The following is a 15,089-nucleotide window of genomic DNA, read 5'->3' on the forward strand; positions in this document are numbered from 1 at the left end:
TTGTCATCCCCCCTCTGCCTATAGACTAGTCTCTGCCTAACTTTTGTGTGCTTCTGCATCTACAATGGAGAACAAAGTCCTTATTTGCCTTGCAAGGGCATGTGATGCTTTATTAATTTTTTCTACAGTTCTGTGAATATGTAAAGTATTTGCTAAGTACTGTTATTTCAAATTAAGTTTCAAATGTAAAATTATCTCTTCCTTTGAGTACCAATGCATTTTAGACTCTATCCCCCATTACCAGCTTAAGTAGAGATATTATAAATATATATAATAGTGAATTGTTGGAAATTACATGTTAGGTATGTAAGCGAGTAGTCGACTACCCGATAAGCCTACGCGTATTGGGTAGTCAAGTCGACTATTCACATTTCCCCTGTTCTTGCTGCTGCCTCTATCAGAGACAACAGTGGGAGGGGGAGGGGGAGAGGGAGGCTGCTCCAGCAGCAGCCCTGTCTTCAGGGGATCCCAACTCCCCACTGGGACACACCCACACACTCTTCCCCTGCAGACAGGGGCTGCTGCCATGAGAAAGCCCCTGTCTGTGGTGGCCAGCTGCGAAAAGGGGTTGCTGCTGGCTAGGCAGGCAACCTGGCTCACGCTGGTACCAAACCCCACTGTAACTCTGAAATTTAAAAGGCAGTAGGAGATGGGCAGCCTGCCCACCCAGCTCCTACTACATTTTTGAATGCAGAGCTCTGGGCAGGCAGTCCAGCTCAGTCCCTGCTCGTGCTGCGTCAGGGACCAAACCCTGTTGCAGTCTGAAATTTAAAATGCAATAGGAGCCAGAAGCAGGGTGCCTGACTCCTACTACCTTTTCAATTGAACAGCCACAGTGGGGTTTGCTCCCAGCGTGAGCCAGGACTGAGCCAGCAGCACCACTCCTCACAATCCCCAATAGGGAGTCTAAGCCTGATCCCCAACTCTCTGCTCCACCTTGAGACTGCCCCCAGCTGAGAGAAGCCTCCTGCATCCCAAAGCCCTCATCCTCACCCCAAAGCCCAGACCCCTAGGGTTGCCAGGTGTCTGGTATTGACCCGGACAGTCTAGTATTTTCACCTCCTGTCTGGTAAAAAAAAAAAAAAAATCAGAAAATACTGGACACCTAAAATGTCTGGTATTTCTGATTTTTTTCCCCTGCCAGGAGGCGAAAATACTGAACACCTGTCAACCCTACCACACTCAACAACTGGGCTCCCCTTCCCCCAGCCTCCCACAGGGGAAACTGCCTTCTGGCTCCAATCAAGAACACAAAAAGCCTAAAGACTTTTCTTAAAGGGGCCATGCTGTTTTAATGCTTATTTAAAAACTGTTTTTGCTTAAGTCTCAGGGGTTCCTTTTTTTTTTTGCTCAACTTCCCCCCCCCCCCCCAACAGAATTTTTTCTCTGGTGGTTTTTTTTGGGGGGGGGGGTGTTCGGTATTTTTGGTTAAACCATCTGGCAACCTTACACAGCCCCAGCACAGAGCCAATAACCCCACCTGTACTCTAACCTAGAACCTGTATCCACTCCTGAACACAAGTCTTGGACAGAGCCCATCCCCAAATCTACAGTCCGCTCCTGAACCCCAAACACTTCATCCACAGCCCCACTCCAGACCCTGAATCCTCACCCTGAGTCCTTGCACCCCAAATCTCTGCCCCAGCCCTGAGCCCTCTGTCACATTCAGAACCCCGTGGTCCCACTCCCACCCATGAATTTTGATATGTGCATCAATATGAAGATGATGTACAACACATCACCTCTATATCAGTGCACATAAGAAAATTCTTTCCACTCAGTGGAAAAAATTACAGGAAATGCTGGATGAGAGTTTAGCAAAGTCAGATTATCTGTTTTGTTTTATCATTTGAATTTCTCACCATTAAAATATAAAAACAAAAATACTTTAAGAATATTGTATGAAGATCACATTAAACAGAATTTATATCAGGAAGGACAGATAGTCATGTAGGACCAGAGTTTCAACAGTATTTAGGCAAGTGCCGAATGAGATTTTCGTAACTCCTATGGGACATAGACTTTTGCAGGCCCACTACATGCTAGCTGCATCTTTAGGCAACTGAATACCTTTGAAAATCTGGTCCATAAACTCTATACAGGTGAAATTGAGAAAATCTGTAATGTTCACTGCAATAAACTATGTGCACTAGTTTAAAAATAACCTTGACGGTAGCATTAACATTGTATAATTTAAGCCACATGAAAAACTGTGATTATAATATGTAATACATAACCATTAATCAAAATGTATCTTAACTTGTAAGCTTCAATATAAAAATGTAGGTGTTCCACTCACATAATATTGCTAAGAGTAACTAAGAGCAAGAAGCAGCTAAGAATAGTAGAGAAAAAACACCTTTAAATAAATATTTTGTTTAAAATTTGTGTATTTCTGTGGTGGATCAGTTGCTATTATGGATGTAATTGTTAAATCACAGGACTGTTCCAGTTTGAAAACTGGATAAAGGGATTATTTTTCAAGAGTGACAGACCATCATTTTACCTAACCTAAAGTATTGCTTTAAAATGATGCATTTTTTAAAAATCAGATAGAAAAATTTGATATGGCTGTGAGAAAACTCCGTGAGGGGGAAAAATTTAGGTAGTTTTGTTCTTTCCTTTTTTTAAAAAGGTGTATGTATGGCTGGTTAAATGAGGTGAACTGGCCTCATTTATTTGGACGTTGGATCCTTTAACTTCATTCATCTGAAGAAGTGGGCTGTGCCCACAAAAGCTCAAGATACCATCTACATTTTTGTTTGTCTCTAAGGTCCTGTAGGACTATTCACTGTTTTTAAAGTTTTTTGGAAGTACTATTAGTAATGAATTAAGACACAGCAGGAGTTGCCAGTGTTTAAAGCTATATAAATAGCCTGTAAAAACAGTGATGATGGTATAAAGTTTTTTAAATTATTGAGGGAAACGTTGGATAGCATAAATTATTAGTGTTCTCTTTTAAACTTCTGGGCACTGTTCCTTAAAGGAGTACTCATTTTTTTATGGTCCAGCAACTTAAGACAATTTAAGGTGTGGTCTGCCTGTTGGTCTTTGTGACAGGGTGAGGCAGCCCCGCACTGAACCCAAAGGGCCCAGCCAGGGTTACCTGGCCGCAGAGGCCTCTCCCCCACAGCCCTACCGAGCATGCCCAGGCTGTAGCTCCACTATAAAAGCCTGGGGAAGGACTCAGTCTGGGAGGTCAGCCAGAGGAGAAGGACCTGTGAAGGGAGCTCCTGCAGAGCTGTTGCCTGAGACTCCAGGCAAGTCCAAAGGGGGCGCAGAGGCGAGCTGGTGCGACCCAGGGACTGCCTGCCAAGGAGACGCCGGCCCGGAGGTCACAGCAAGCTGGGCGAGTACAGGGGAAGGAACCTTAGGGAACCAGGTAGGAAGTGGCCCAGGGCAGGAGCGGGAGCCTCTTCTCCCACCCAGAGAACCTCAGCGCGTTTCGGCCGGATTACCCCGCCGAGGGAGTGACCCGCTGCCTGGTCGCTCACAGGGCCCTGGGCTAGGACCCGGAGGAGTAGGGTGGTCCCGGGTCCCCCTACCTGGGGTGCGTCCCTGCTACAACCCTAAATTGTGCTTCGGACTCAGGCCGGAGGGCCTTGGACTTGAGAGGGTAGGCGGGAGTGGCCTGCCACAGTCTTGTATGCAGCAAAAGTACATATTCATGAGAACCTCTCTAGAGGCTTCTTTATGTCAAGAATTAAGATTTCATTATGCTCCCTAGTAGTGCAGTAGGAAATACCAGCTTCCAACATAGACAGGATCACATGAAGTATTGACAGATACGATAAGGTCCACATTACATCCAAAAAAGTCCACAAACTCTTACTATAATCATTAATAGGAGAATATGTGGTGTAGGCTATCTTTGACCAGTTGAGGTTCCCAAATTTCTTCTGGACTGCAAATTTATTTGGTGAGAGGAGGGTAGCCTCCACTAGTAATCCTAGTAATTGCTTTTCTCTTTCAACTGGCAGCTCTTCTATCTTTTCTGTATTGGTCTAACGTGGAAATAGATAGATACAAACACATGGTTTTCTGTTAGTTCATAACATTGTGTGCTTTTGTTTGTTTTTTTTAGGAAGGTAAGGTTTTCCACTTCCAATATTTAAAGTATCTGATACATAGTAGTGCTGCTGCTAATTTAAAATGGAAAGTAACTTTTAAAAGGTCATTGCACTGGAAATATCTGCCCGTTCTAAACTAAACATATTAGTGTACATGGTAACATAATTAGTTAGATTCTTTTAAAAATATGTGCGCATGTGCATGCACTGTACATGGGAATATTTGTCTAGATAAATCATAATGAATGGATGCTCATTCTTGTCTGTTAACGATGATTTTTTGTTACTATTTTGTCGGAGAACACACATCAGTCAAAGATTGTGTAACATACCATGAAACTCAAATGGAAATAATGTATGCATCTCCATTCCTGGAAAAAGAAGTGGGGCCCAACTTCAGCATGAAAAGATCTGATTGGATAAATAAAAAGCAGTTCCTTTTGTCAATTTTCACTATGTCCTTCAAGTCTAGTGTTTAAACCTATAAAAATGTTCTAGTGCTTTCTCTTTTATTTTTAAAAACGGAATAAGAAATGTCAAGAAATTTTGTACGGGTATCATGCCAGTATCCAAATTATACTTAAATTAGTAACAACTGAAAATCTATATTACATTTCAAATCATTTCATTACAGCCACAACGCCCCGTGTTTGCTCATGAAAACATACACAGTGGGGGGGAACCGTAAGTATATTTCTTATCTATTTATCCAGAGAGATAACACTGGCACTTAAGGGGACCAATAGCCAGAATATCTTTGAAGGAATCAGCAAACTACCTAGTAGAATCATGGGATAGCACAGCTATCCAAATAATGTCTCAAGACATCATCCAGGAAATCCCTGATGGCAAAACTAGCTAGTAAAGATATGTTATCTCACAAATGAAGACAATGTCCTATAGTGTTGTTACATACAACAATTCCTCCATGCTTTTCAGTTAAGATAGAAATTAATTAAAAAAACCCACTACTGGCTATTTTGTGATTCCATCACTTTTAGACTTTTTGAGCAGAATGCCAGTTATAAAGATTTAATAATAATTAAACTTTTCTGTCTCACTGCTCCTGAATTATCAAATTGTTATTTATCAAGGAAACCTTTGGAATTAGAAAAGTGAGCAAAATGTAGAAAGTGAATGTTAACAACAAGAATGCAATATAACATCTTACAAAGACTGAAAGCTAGCACAGTTTTTCCTACATAATGCTTGATTCAAGCCATTATATTCATGACTACTAAATTCACTCAAATGTAAAACAAGAAATTAACCAGTGTAATGTCTAACATTTCACCCCTTCCTTGTATGTAACTGCAACCAACCCTTTGCCTTCCTTAAGTTTAGATTCGCTTTTCTGCCAGGGATTTACAGTACAATTTTCCTTATATTTTTTCCTTCCTTTTCTCTCAGATTTTCTCCATTTTCACGTGTTTTTATCTGTTCACACTCCAAGGCAGCTCTAACTTACACTGAGTCCCAAACATGTGGCTGGCTAGGTTCAGAATCCAGTACATGTAGGGTTACCAGGTAGCTTCAGAAAAAATACCAGACAGGCAGATACACTTGATTGGGAGCAAGGGAAGGAACCAGCCAGGAGGGGAGCGGTGCTGGCCGGGGGAGAATCAGCCGGAAGGGGGTCGGGACTGGTCGGGACGGGGAGAAGGGAAAGGAGGGAGAATCAGCTGGTGGGGAGCAGGACTGACCCAGGCACATGCAGATCGCAGGGTGCTGCCCGTCCCGCGCACGGTCCCAGTGAAGCACGAGCGAGTCCGGCTACGGCTCCACAATGCGCTTGAACAGCAATCAGGAGCACGGACAGGGCTTCTCTTCCTCCTCCTCAGGTGTCACTCCTACATCAGACACAACCAGAGGCTCCCAGCGCCGATCACGCCGGAAAACCAGAAAATACCGGATAATGCAAATGTCTGGTATTTTCTGCATTTTTTTTTTACCAGACAGAGGGCCCAAAAACTGGACTGTCGGGTTGAATACTAGACACCTGGCAACCCTAAGTACATGCAAAGTGGACATACACCACAAGAGGATGTGGGAGAATTTAGTTAATCTATTAAGATATTGGGAGCTGCATCTTACTTTCCTTTTTGCCCCACACAGCATTTTACTCTTTTTCCCTCCTGTTTAGGCCATGGCTACCCCTACCACTATCTGTCTCTTCCCACTCTTAACCTACCTCTTTCTCTAAAGCCTCTCTCTCATGTTCTCTCCCCTTCTCAGAATAAAGTTGAAAGGAGTTGTGCATTAGCAACTTCAGTTAGACTGCAGAGCTATATGAATCCCATTACAAACAATTTAGTAAATCTCATGTGAATTGTCTTTTGTATAAGCTGTGCTATGTATTCTGGATCTAGTTCCATAGTACTAAAGCAGGCAAACATTCTGCTGTTTTCCAATATGCAGTGTTATAGTTTTTAGTAGAGTATGTTACTTTAAATGTTAATTAAATATTTGACAAACTCCTCTAAGTAAAGGTGAAAAGAACTTACTTTTTTAAAACATAACATTTGTCCTGTTTAAGGTTTCAGGCTCTATATAACTATACTCCTAGGAATGAAGATGAACTGGAGCTGAGAGAGGGAGATATCATTGATGTGATGGAAAAATGTGATGATGGATGGTTTGTGGGTATGTTTTATTTTGGTTGGGTGGGTTTAAAATTTCAGAAATACTTGCTGCCCTCGTTTACTTTTATGTAGATAATTGTATAAATTGATGTGTTGAAAGTAAAAAATTAGTTGTAAACCTGATTATGCTGAAGTTTTGGGGGACTGACTTGATCCAAACCCTCTGAAGTCCATAGGCACCTTCCCACAGATTTAATGAAGAGTTCCATTACACCACCCTCACTGAGACTGAGTGGAATCTACTCATAGATTTCAGTAGGATTGCTCATAAAAATAAATAAGCATGTACTCTGAATAAGGATTTCAGAAATAGGATCAAAGAAAGTTTCTGGTCATTCCAATCATCTTGCATAAAATATAAAAATACTTTAACTGTCCAACTAATCCTACATTATTTTGAAAAGCCTAAAAACTGCTGATGACATCCACCCTTATCAGATTATTTTATTATAATTAATATTTATAAATAACACTCAAATATATGGGTTTGTGAAGAACAAGTCATGCCAAACTAATCTGATAGCTTCCTTTGATAGGATAACGAACTTTGTGGATAAGGGAGAAGCGGTGGATGTCATATACCTAGACTTGAGTAAGGCATTTGATACGGTCTCGCATGATATTCTTATTGATAAAATATAACTTAGATAGGGCAACGATAAGGGGGGTGCATAATTGGCTGGATAACTGTAGTCAGAGTTGTTGTTAATGGTACTAAATCCTGCTGGAAAGGGATAACAAGTGGAGTTCCGCAAGGGTCTGTATTGGGACCCGAACAGTTAAATATCTTCATCAATGATGTAGATATTGGGATAGAGAGTACGCTTATTAAGTTTGCAGATGATACCAAACTGGGTGGGGTTGCAACTTCTTTGGAGGATAGGGACATAATTCAAAATGACCTTAGCAAGTTAGAGAAATGGTCAGAGGTAAACAGGATGAAGTTTAATAAAGAGAAATGCAAAGTGCTCCACTTAGGAAGGAACAATCAGTTCCATACATACAAGATGGGAAGCGACTGTCTAGGAAGGAGCATGGCGGAAAGGGATCTAGGGGTCATAGTGGACCACAAGTTGAATATGAGTCAACAGTATGATGCTGTTGCAAAAAAAGCAAATATGATTCTAGGTTGTATCAACAGGTGTGTTGTAAGCAAAACTCATGAAGTCATTCTGCTGCTCTATTCTGCACTAGTTAGGCCTCAGCTGGAGTACTGTGTCCAGTTCTGGGAGCCACATTTCAAGAAAGATGTGGAGAAATTGGAAAGGGTACAGAGAAGAGCGACAAGAATGATTAAAGGTTTAGAGAACATGACCTATGAAGCCAGGCTTAGTTTGGAAAAAAGAGATTAAGGGGGGACATGATAGCGGTTTTCAAATATCTAAAAGGGTGTCACAAGGAGGAAGGAGAAAATTTGTTCCTCTTGGTTTCTGAGGACAGGACAAGGAGTAATGGGCTTAAAGTGCAGCAAGGGAGGTTTAGATTGGACATTAGGAAAAAATTCCTAACTGTCAGGGTGGTCAAATATTGGAATAAATTGCCAAGGGGAGGTGGTGGAATCTCCCTCTCTGGAGATATTTAAGAACAGGTTAGATAGACATCTGTCAGGGATGGTGTAGACGGAGCTTGGTCCTGCCTTGAGGGCGGGGGGTTGGACTCGATGACCTCTCAAGGTCCCTTCCAGTCCTATGATTCTATATTAGGTTAATATTCATTATAATTTAGCCCAAATAATAATCTGGAGAGACATAATTTAAACATAACAATGCCTCTTGTATTTGCTTTCCCCTTCCTCATATTTTAAGTTGGAAACAATTTATGACTAAGAAATGTAATACGTCAAACTGTACAATACACAGTATTAGTTTAGCTTTTCACAAGCATCTCCTGTCCTAGTATATGCAGTGCTAACGTAACTTCATAGACTGAAAACAAAGTTTAAAGGCCATACATACATCGTGATTACTTACTGTTATTGCCCTCTTTCATTTATTACTTCTACTTTCAGGAACCTCAAGGAGAACCAAATTCTTTGGTACTTTCCCTGGAAACTATGTCAAGAGGCTATGAATTTTTTTCCTACTTATTTATGCTGCATCTCTGCAACACATCTGCATAAAGCTGCTAGAAAACATGCTACTACAGGCCTTCTGTTTTCTTGCTTTGCAGTATCAAAAAGGTCATCTAGTTAATCATCATCATCCCCATCCTCATCTGCCAAACCGTTCCAGCAGTATTACAGCAACAACTACAGTGTGAATAACTAAACTTGTATGAAACAAGAGGAATCGTTTCAACATTTAAGTACTTTCTCCTGTTTTCCTGCTTTAGTTCCTCCTCCCCTCATTAGAAAGAAAATAATAGGAAAACCTTGATGAAAGAAGGTACACAGGTGTATTTCCATAGGAAAACTTGCATTGTTTGGAGGCATTGTGGTACTAGCATTAAATGCTATGCAAAAATTTGATTCTCAGCTTCTGCCTGGTACAAAGAAATAGTTGCTGTTTATTTTTAAAAAGTTGTTTATCCACATTCTTTTTAGCTTGGCAGCATATGTTGCTTTCACTTTGCTGTATCACAAATTTGCCTATTCTTCTGGTTTACAATATATATGACAATTATAATATAGATTTTTTTTGCCTGCACTTATATGTTGTAAAATATGCACAGTGATTATAAAATTTCAAGGAGTAGTAGTTAAAATGAGGACACTGAAAGTGTGTTGGATGGGTGTGATTGTATTGGTAAAAGTCTTTTTTTTCCCAAATAAACTACAGTGCTTTCTGTTGAAATTAAAAGTGCGAGAGGTGTGAAATCTTGAGAGTTTGTGGATAATGAGCTATGAAGATAGACAATAACAAACTACTGATGTCTAACATTACATGACTATATCTAAATGTGTTGTAATAATCAACATGAAATTTGAGGGGTTAGTGGTTTTAATTATCACAAGGCTTATGAAAAATACAGTGTTAGTACATAGATGTATTCTAACATAGTCACCGAAAAAATATGCACAAGTGTACTGATTTTATTTCACTACATATATCTCTTATACATTAACAAAATCTTAGTCATACATTTGTCTTTAGGAATATAGTATAAAAAGTCACAACTCTTAAAACTGATAATTTTCATTTTTTGTGTGTGTGAATGAAAGAAACGTCTGAATACATCATTCTTTTTCTTTATGGAAAGGTAAGCATAAATAATATATGAAATTGAGACAGAATGATTATGGCTGTGGCTTTATACAAAACAATTCCAATTTGGTTTCTTCAGCACCTTATAGATGGCAAAAGCTTCTATTGCATTTTTCTTGTGGTAAAGGCTTGACTTATCACTATGTATGTAATCTCTAGCATTTTGTACTTCTTTTTTGTACAGATCCAATTTGTTGTTGATTTTTAAAAAATCAATTCCTCATTTGATCTCTGCTCTTTTCATATACAGAACATCATTAATGCATTTTTCTTTACTTGCCCCTGTTACCCTAAGCACACCCGGATAGTGCAATTCTGTAAAATAGCATTTTATGCAAAATTTTATTATTGGTTTTACTAGCCAAATCTAAATGTACATATGACTTTATTACAAAATGTCATTAAGACAAAGGTAAAGAAACATCTTTGTGCAGCATACCTTTATTACTGCAAAGTTCATGGCAAAAGCTTTATATTTCAAAGGCTTTTAATATTAATTTAGATCTGCATGCAGCTTTGCTGTAAGATTCATACCTATCTTTGATGCCATTTATGATGAAGACTTAATCTGTTGCCTGTCATATTTAAAAAAGTACTGTTTCTACTCTGTAACTGATTTTTAAAAATACCTGTTTTTCATACCTGCCTTTCAGGTAATTGACTCTAAATTCTTATAAGCAAAGGGTCTCTGTGTTTTTTCTTGACTAGACTTCTAATAAATTCTGCTTGGAGTACATTTCAACTTTTCTTCCTGTTATTTCTTGACTTACATATTTTTACACTTTTTTGTATTTAAACTGAAAGGTTCTCATGAATCCTGATTTATCTAAGGACACAATCACAAACTGATCTACCACCAAACATATAAGCGACAAAGAGTCCTGTAGCACCTTATAGACCAGTGGTCTCCAACCTTTTTACACCCAAGATCACTTTTTAAATCTCAGAACAGGAGAAGATCTACCGCCCTGCCCCTTCCTTGAAGCCCCACCCTCTCTATTCTCCTGTCCATCACTTGCTATCCCTAGCCCTTACTTACACACTCTGATAAACAGTTTATTTTTAGATTATGCGATATATAAAATAAAAATCATGTGTATATAGTTATGAAATAAATGGTCTTTTTTATTCATGCTATTTAAATCTAAAATGAAACATTTATGATACATTTTGTGGGGACAGAGTTCTGCATCTGCCTCCTCCCAGGATTCTCTCTCTCCCCCCCCCCTCCCGAGAGAAGCCAGCACTTGCCTCCTCCAGGCCTGACTCCCCGCCCCCGTGGCGCAGGGAAACCCTGCCTGCCCTGGGGCCAATACCCCCTCCCCCCCGCAGCAGGGCCAAACCTCCCTCCTGCGGCATGGCCAAACCCTGAGGTTGACCCCCGCTCCCACGGCGCAGGGAAACCCCTGCGCTCGACTCACCCTGGTGGCGCAGGGAAGCCACCACACTCCTCCTCCAGGGCCAACGCCCCCCTCCTCCAGCATGCAATAGAGCTGTGGGAGGGGAGCAGCCCATGCACTTCCAGAAGTGACACAGGCTTGAGACAGGACTTCTGTCCACCCCGCGGGAAGCCGGCACTACACTAGAGGTAGGTAGTGGGGCTTCTCGGAGGTGGGGGGAAAATGAAGGGTGGGGGTGCCCGAATGCCTCGCAATTGACCAGTCGATCACGATCGATGGGTTGGTGACCACGGTTATAGACTAACAGATGTATTGGAGCATAAGCTTTCATGGCTCCAATACATCTGTTAGTCTATAAGGTGCTACAGGGCTCCTTGTCGCTTTTGCAGATCCAGACTAACACGGCTACCCCTCTGATACTTGACACCAAACATATAGTATTTGTTGTCAGTTTAAGTAATCCTACACATTCAGAACCATACATATTAGATTTTTTAAATAGCACTGTTTCTCTCAGGTAGCTTTCTTTGATGTTAGTTATGTATAACTCTCAACTGTCTTGTTCCACACTGGGATTTCAAATAATGTACATGAAGATATTTGCCAGCTTTTAATGTCCCTTACTCATAATAATATCCCTAAAATATTTGCTTTGAGAAAGAATTTTCAGGAATGACATTTCTGCATCAAAAGTGCTAATCTTCAGGAACTCTACTGCCAATCCTAGAATTTTGTATCCCTCTACACAGCATATTAGAGTTAAAGGGATACAATCAAAACATGTTATGCTGATCAAAGTTCTTATATTTAATTCCTTTCACTAACTTAAATAAATCAACACCATTCCAATCCTATAAAATGAAAAAACACTAACAAGAAGACTATATATAAAGTTGGCTTCACAGTCCACCTGCAAAGACTAAACCAGGGGTCGACAAAATGCAGACCAGATCCAGCCCACCAGAATCCTCTGAGCCACCAATGTCTCATCGCTCAACAGGACCCTGGGGCTCCCTGCCTGCTGTGTCCTCTTAAACCGCTCAAAACAGCCAGGCTTGTGGGAGTAGGCAGCTCTCAGTCTCCCTTCCCCCATGGTGCATGCCACACACACACACACGCATTGGCCCAAGCAGTCTCTTTGAGCAGTTTGTAGGGGTGCAACCAATAGGGAGTCTGCACCCCAACTCCCTGCACCAGGTCACAACCCAAACTCTCTGCACCGCTTCCTTCAGCACTGTTCCACGTTACAATCTAAACCCACTGTACCTCCTTCTGGACACCTGTCCCTGATCACAACTCCCTCCCAGACCCTGCACCCACTTCTACATCTAAATCCCCTCCCAGACACGCCAATTCTCTGCTCCAGACCCCTCCACCCTCTCCTGCACCCCAATCCCTACCCTGAGTTCCTTTTGGCACCCAACCTTTGTCTCAGACCCTGTATATCCTCCATTACTATGATAGAACAGTGCAGCCTTTGACTACTTACCAAATTTTTTGAATGGGAACACCATCCAAAATTATTGTGCACCCTGGACTAAACTCTCCTACCCCATGCATTACACACACCAAGCCTATGCTTTATCTATACTACTGAACCTGTGTTGGCACAGTTATGCCAGGGTGTCCCCAGGCCTAGACACATTCCACACCAACCAGAAGGCTTTTTTTTTTTTTGGCACTGCAGGACAACTGCCTCACCCAAGGATGTTAGCTATTCCAACAGACAGAAGCACTCTTCTATTGTGGGAATAAGTTTGTAGACCAACTCTCAATCTATGGTAGGAATGTTTTATTCTACTATGATTTCTATACTGGTACATGCTACAATACCAGCAAAGCACTTCTTGTGTATACACAGCTATACTTACAAAGCTGGGTTTTGGATCAGTATAGTAAAACAACCCCTTACCAGCAAAACAAGTGATTCAGATAAAAGGCACCGTTTTGCCATTGTAACTGCATCAGTCCTACAGACTCCTGCAGACATAGCAATGTCAGTCGGAGATCCTTCTACTGACCACCATTCCCAGACCTGGCCTGGCTTCATCCCTGGAAGTAGCAATCACCTCGAACTGAGAAGTTATAAATTGCTCTCACCTCAATGATAAAGTCTTTGTGCTAGGCATTAAGTCTCTTAAACCTGGTCTACTTTTAAAAGTTTTGCTGGAATACAAATATGTCAGGGCTGACATATTTACATCATGTTCCCTTCCCCAAATACCATAACTATTACAACAGGGGTGGGCAATTATTTTTGATAGTCAAGGGCCACACTTTTCTATGATATTAATGGGGGAGGTGTGGAGTCTTGGACAGAAGGTGGGTACAGAAGGAATCTCTGGGTAGAGGAGAGGGGTGTAGGAGGAGGTGTGGGGTCTGAAAGGGAGTTTGGGGAAGTGACCTGGGGCAGGGTATTTGGGTACAATGTCTGGGAGGGGGTTTGGGTGGAGGAGAGGATTCTGACCTGGGGCAGGGGTGCGGGAGTGGGGTGCAAAGGGTTTGGGTTGTGACCTGGGGCAAGAAGTTGGGGTGTGTGTAAGAGGGTGTAGGAGGGGGTTATGACCTGAGAAAATGGAATAGGATGTGGAAGGGGCTGGGATGCTAGATCCAGGCTCTGGTCTAGAGGCACTTGCCATAGGCAGCTTCTGGCCAGCAGCCCAGGGGGACCTCAGGCAAGCTCTCTGCCTGCTGTGCCCCCACACGCTGCTCAAAACTGCCAGCTCCTGGAGCCAGCATGTGCATCTCTACACGGTGCATCAACCAGCCAATGGGAGCTATGAGGATTGTGTTGTGAACAGAGGCAGTGCATGGAGTCACCCTCCTCAGGGGGCATGCACTACGTAGAGACACACACGCTGGTCTCAGAAGCCAGCTGTTTTGAGTGGCGTGTAGGGGCAACAGGCAGGGAACCTGTCCAACGGTCCCGCTGGGCTGCAGTGGGCCATATCCAGCCCAAAGGTCATATTATGTCCACCCCTGTATTCAAGTAAAAGTCATATCATAAATCCAGTTATACCAACAAACGTCCTATTGCTGATATGTCTTTGTTTGCGGGTATAATATTTACTGGTTTCAAAAACATACAAACAAGTTATTGTGCCTGGAAAAGCTGTGCCTCCATTAGTAGAGTTAAACTGGCAAACTTTTCCTAATGTAGACAAAGCTATTAATTAATTTCTATGAAACGTCCAGAGCCTACCTTGCATTGTTTAAGAGAGAGAATCTCAAAAATGTCTACGAAATACCCTAGATGACTTAGAAATTTGTATGTCCACAGTGCAATAAAAGACCAACTATGGCTGGCATGGATCAGCTTACTTGAACTCACAGTGCTTTGGCTGCAAGGCTATAAAATTACAACACAGACTCTCTGGCACCACGTAATCTGGGCTCCAGGCCAAGACCAATGAGCTCAAGTTAGTTGACCTGGGCCAGCCATAGCTGTGCATAGGGCTTTATCACGGTGCAGAAATTCCTTAAAACATTTTTGAAAATCCTACCCTAAATCAACACATGCAGTAGACTAGCTACATTTTTATGTTTGTCCTCTGGCCCAATATTGTAAGTGCAAATGACAGGAAATAATATAAGTATACAAAGTAACCTCTTCATTCACTGATTCCTAAATCTCTGATCTAAATCACACTATGGATATTTCATAGATGATCATCAGAGAAATAGCGATGTGAAGGACTAGTCGACAGGCTAGTCGATTAGTTGCTTCCCTTCCCCCACTGGTGCCCCTATCAGAAAGGGGGAAGAGGAGGGGAA

General features: G+C 41.7%; 1 protein-coding gene and 1 long non-coding RNA gene across 10 annotated transcripts in view; one reads left to right on the plus strand and one right to left on the minus strand.

The window, feature by feature from the left end:
- The window catches only part of SORBS2 (sorbin and SH3 domain containing 2), a 258,991-nt gene extending 248,340 nt beyond the window's left edge, over positions 1-10,651 (plus strand). For all 9 annotated transcript variants that reach the window (XM_089777891.1, XM_089777890.1, XM_089777889.1 and 6 more), the window contains 3 exons: positions 4,705-4,754; positions 6,607-6,713; positions 8,721-10,651. In XM_089777891.1, the coding sequence (XP_089634017.1) occupies positions 4,705-4,754; positions 6,607-6,713; positions 8,721-8,782 (219 nt within the window). In that variant the 3' untranslated portion in view covers positions 8,783-10,651. The remainder of the gene's footprint in view (positions 1-4,704; positions 4,755-6,606; positions 6,714-8,720) is intronic.
- Positions 1-15,089, minus strand: part of LOC112546681 (uncharacterized) — a 141,727-nt gene that overhangs the window by 49,954 nt on the left and 76,684 nt on the right. The window lies entirely within an intron of this gene.

The sequence above is a fragment of the Pelodiscus sinensis genome, chromosome 4 (assembly GCF_052426305.1).
Source record: "Pelodiscus sinensis isolate ZL-2025 chromosome 4, ASM5242630v1, whole genome shotgun sequence".
Taxonomy (NCBI): domain Eukaryota; kingdom Metazoa; phylum Chordata; order Testudines; family Trionychidae; genus Pelodiscus; species Pelodiscus sinensis.